This window comes from Mus pahari, chromosome 1 (genome assembly GCF_900095145.1).
Source record: "Mus pahari chromosome 1, PAHARI_EIJ_v1.1, whole genome shotgun sequence".
NCBI lineage: Eukaryota > Metazoa > Chordata > Mammalia > Rodentia > Muridae > Mus > Mus pahari.
In genome coordinates this window covers 101,680,355-101,684,539 of record NC_034590.1, presented here as the reverse complement: position 1 = coordinate 101,684,539, position 4,185 = coordinate 101,680,355, and the positions used below count along the sequence as shown (strand labels likewise).

The following is a 4,185-nucleotide window of genomic DNA, read 5'->3' as shown; positions in this document are numbered from 1 at the left end:
TCTCTCTCTCTCTCTCTCTCTCTCTCTCTCTCTCTCTCTCTCTCTCTCTCTCTCTCTCTCTCTCTCCAGCTGGTGACGTGCTTGAACATGGACACTCTATTTCTCAAGGGTTAGACCTATTTTGTCTTTCATTTGGCACTGTCTTGGGGTTTTACTGCTGTGAACAGACACTGTGACCAAGACAACTTTTATAAGGACAACATTTAATTGGGGCTGGCTTACAGGTTTAGAGGTTCAGTCCATTATCATCAAGGTGGAAGCATGGCAGCATCCAGGCAGACATTGTATAGGAGCTGAGAGTTCTACATCTTCATCTGAAGGTGGCTTGTGAAAGACTAACTTCCAGGCAGCTAGGGTGAGGGTCTTAAGCCCATGTCCACAGTGACACACCTACTCCAACAAGGCCACACCTCCAAATAGTGCCACTCCCTGGGCCAAGCATATTCAAACCATCACAGCCACCTAGTGATATCTTGCATTAATGTAGTTGTCTTCTGTTCCTAAGAGGAACAGAACTGTAAGGATAGTTTTCTGTCTTGTATAACCCTAAGGCACTGGACTGTGGGAATGATTTTGGTTGGGTGGGTTCTACAGGCTTGGGGGTTCAGAAAAGGTCCTGGTGGTCTAGTGACCAAAGGTTTAGCTGGGGAGCAGCTGGTGACCCAGACATTTGGGATGGTGCAATAGAGCATCATTTGCAGCCACTGCTGGCCTGCCCTGGGGCCTCTCTCCATAATACAATTGCTACAGGTACAGGGACTCCCATTCCTCCTGCCCTTCTGATGGAAAGAGGAGACCCAAGCAAGCCCTTTTGTATCACACAGGAACCCAAACTGGAAATGATGATGGCAGAGTCCCAGGAAACAAAAGTCCCTGTACATAGTTACTTAGGACAAGCGATGGGCCTCGAAGGCAGCCCACACAGAGTAGATGGACATGACCTCTCAGGTGGCCCAAAAGTGAAAGGACACCGTCTCACTACCAGCAGGGCTGCCCTGAGGCCGGCATGGGCCTGAGCTTTAGAATTACCTTGCAGTGTCTAGTGGTTTCCCCCTTCCTTGGTTTCTCCAAGTGAATCCAACCATATCTTTTTTTATTTTTAAAAAGATTTATCCTTTTATTTTATGTTTATGTTTGTTCTGTTTGCATATATATCACAGTGTACCTGGAGCCCTCAGAGGTCAGAAGAGGGTATCAGATCCCCTCAAAGTGGAGTTATGGATGATTGTGAGCCCCTTGTAGGTGCTGGGAATAGAAGCTAGGTTCTCTGCAAGAACAAGTGCTATTAAGTACTAAGCCATCTTTCCAGTTCAACCACATCTCTTATAGGAAAGCCTTGGCTGAGCATGAGCATCACCTAGGATTCATATGAAGTCCCCTTCATTTCAAGTGACACCTCCAGGACCTTACAGGACCATTTTCCTTCTCATTCTAGGGCCTCTAAGTGAGAAGCAGGAAGCTTTGATGACCAAGAGCCCTGCATCCAATGCACGGCGTCCTGAGGATCGTAGTCTGGGACCCATGTGGCCAATCACCCAGAAGATCCTGCGTGAATTCTATGGACCTTTCAACACAAGGCTGGCACAGGTCTTGGATGATGAAGCATTTGCCTGGAAGACAACATGAGAGCTGAGTCCCTTCTGCAGATTCTGGGCCCACTGACTCTGTCATTGCCACGACTCTAAAAGTCTCCAAGCAGAGAACTGTCTGTCACCCGCAGGGTGGAGAAAACCGCTGGAGCCCCACCCAATCTCCTCCTCCCAAGGCACCTGTTGTGGGAACTATTTTAAAAATTTCCTTGCCGTGTTCAGCAGTTCTGCTCTTGATTGCAAGAGCAGAACTTGCAATCAAGAGCATCCACCCGAAGCCTTGGGAATGACACTGGGGGTACAGGCTTCTGTCTGTTCCCAGAGTGCCTCGGTTCTCAGGAGGGCAGTGGTTCTCTGGCACCCAGTGGGTAGGAAGAGGAGGCTACGGGAGGCCACAGACCAGCCTTGCCTTCCTTCCTCCAGGAGAGTTTGTCTGGGTGCAGGGATGGACAGCTCTGGGATCCGATTAAGGCCATGCTCTGGGGCTGCCCCTCACGTGTTATATCCCAGCAGGCCTTGCACAGTTCGATAACCCCACGTGGGCAGAGAACGGAGCTGCTTGGAGAATGGAGGCTCTTTCGTTTTTTTTTTTTTTCGTATTCTCAAGTCAGCCCTTCAGTGACATCAGAAATGAGCCCTGCTCCCTTTGCTGTGCTCAGAAGAAATGCAGAAGTCAGCTTTCAGCAACAGGCTCATCTCTCTGACCTAGGCTGTCCATAGTCTTTGTTTATGCCCAGCATAGAGAAAAGAGAGTTTTAAAACAAACTGCTTCTTGCATTTGACTGGCCCTGCCTCTCTTTTCTGTTCCTTCGGATGTTTTCCTTAAGGAATTCAGTTTATATTTGGAAAGGGAAGTTTTGCTGTTAATGCCAGAACAGAACAGCCTCAAGGCATCGAACAGTGGACAAGGAAGGATGTGAAGCCCTCCCCATTTGTGGAGGGTCACGGGAGAGTGGGAGGATGTTTCTGGCTGGTTACAGGCTCCCCACTGTCTTCTTTGGAGGAATCTTTATCCACATTCTCTGTCATGTACAGCCAAAGTTCTGTAACTCACTAAGGGTGAGTCTCAAGACACCCCTGTCCTCAGAAACACATCTCACAAACTAAGCTCGGGCCACTCGTGGTGTGACTAGGAGATAGCTTTGATTTTTATGGACCTTTCCAGGCCTGCTAGCAGCTTGGTTTGCAAAGGATATGCTGAAAGTCTTGTCATTAAAAACAAAACAAAACAAAACAAAACAAAACAAAACAAAACAAAAAGGCCCCAGGGAATACCAGAGAGAACAGCTTAAGCCCATTTGGCACACAGGACAAGGTGGGGATATCACAAAGCTTTTCACTGGAGCGTTGCCAAGGGATGCTGTCCGTGAAGCTGTGTTCTCAGGTCAGGATCCTGTCCACCAGCGTCAGAAAGTGTACATACTACATGCCCGACGGTCACTTGAACGTGTGAGAAAAGCTGGGCTTTGGCAGCAGGAGGCTGTGCAGTTGCTCAGCTGTGTGAGTCCTGCTGCAGTCCACCCTTGTTGGAGATGGGACTCTCAGCCCATTGGAAGGTTCGGGGAGAGCTCTGGGCATCAGCATGGACTGGGTTCGTTCTGCTACTGAAGGGGCCGTGTGTCTTGTGGCCTGTATTCCAGGACAATTCCCCCTTCTCTCACGGTGGCCACTTGGCTCAGCAGCCAGTGGGAAAATCTGGCCTGAGTACAAGGATGCTTTGGGAAGAAATGATGAGAGAGAGAGAGAGAGAGAGAGAGAGAGAGAGAGAGAGAGAGAGAGAGAGAGAGAGAGGACAGAACTAAGCCACTAAGAAGAGCTAATACCGTGTGTGTGTGTGTGTGTGTGTGTGTGTGTGTGTGTGTGTGTGTGTGTGAGCGCGCACGCGTACGTGTGCACTTATACTGAGCGGGGCCCTCTCAGCTGTCTTGCTGATGGGACTTCTCCTCCATTAGAGACATGATGCCTTTATGAATTAATTTCTCCACCCCTTTGCCTGTCATTTCCAGGACATATCTTACCTCCTCACACCAACCACGACTCTAAGAGATTTTTCTTACGCACTCCTATGCATGTGAATAACATGTCGCGTGATTCTGCTTCTTACAGAAGTATTGCCAAAGGTATTATTTCCAATATTATTTGGTTCATTGCTGATCTTTTTATACGTGCAGCCCCTCCCTTTCTGCCATCCGTGGCCATCCAGACCCAGTTTTCTCTCTATTGGTCCCTCCCCAGGGGTCACCAACACTGCCTTTGCTTTTGCTCGGTTGGAGCCCCCTCTTGTTGAGAGCACAGGCAGCGTTTTGGGTGATGGCACTCGAGCCTGTCACCCCAAACCAAAGCGAAACACAGACCTGGTACCGAAGACACTTTGTATTCCCAAAGCCGTGTGCCAGGGTGTATGACATCTTCCCTCCCTTGTCGTGTAAGGTATGATATGCGAGTCACATTTATTCTGTACTTTTATTCATATTTAAAATAATTAAAGATGGACCCACACAACTGGTGCCTGCCAAGAGTGGGTCCTCCTTCACAAGCTGGCCAGTTGTTTCCGTGATGTTCTGTGCGCGTGAGGGAGCGAGCGAGTCCTGGGGCG

At 49.0% G+C, this 4,185-nt stretch overlaps 1 protein-coding gene across 4 annotated transcripts in view; it reads left to right on the top strand.

Moving 5' to 3' along the window:
- Positions 1-3,374, top strand: part of Chst15 (carbohydrate sulfotransferase 15) — a 79,737-nt gene extending 76,363 nt beyond the window's left edge. Inside the window, exon 8 of one of the 4 annotated variants that reach the window (XM_021198917.2) lies at positions 1,436-3,374. In XM_021198917.2, coding sequence (XP_021054576.1) covers positions 1,436-1,626 — 191 coding nt within the window. In that variant the 3' untranslated portion in view covers positions 1,627-3,374. The remainder of the gene's footprint in view (positions 1-1,435) is intronic. The other 3 variants (XM_021198908.2, XM_029541926.1, XM_029541933.1) reach the window with 3 other exon arrangements.
- The last annotated feature ends 811 nt before the right edge of the window (positions 3,375-4,185 follow it).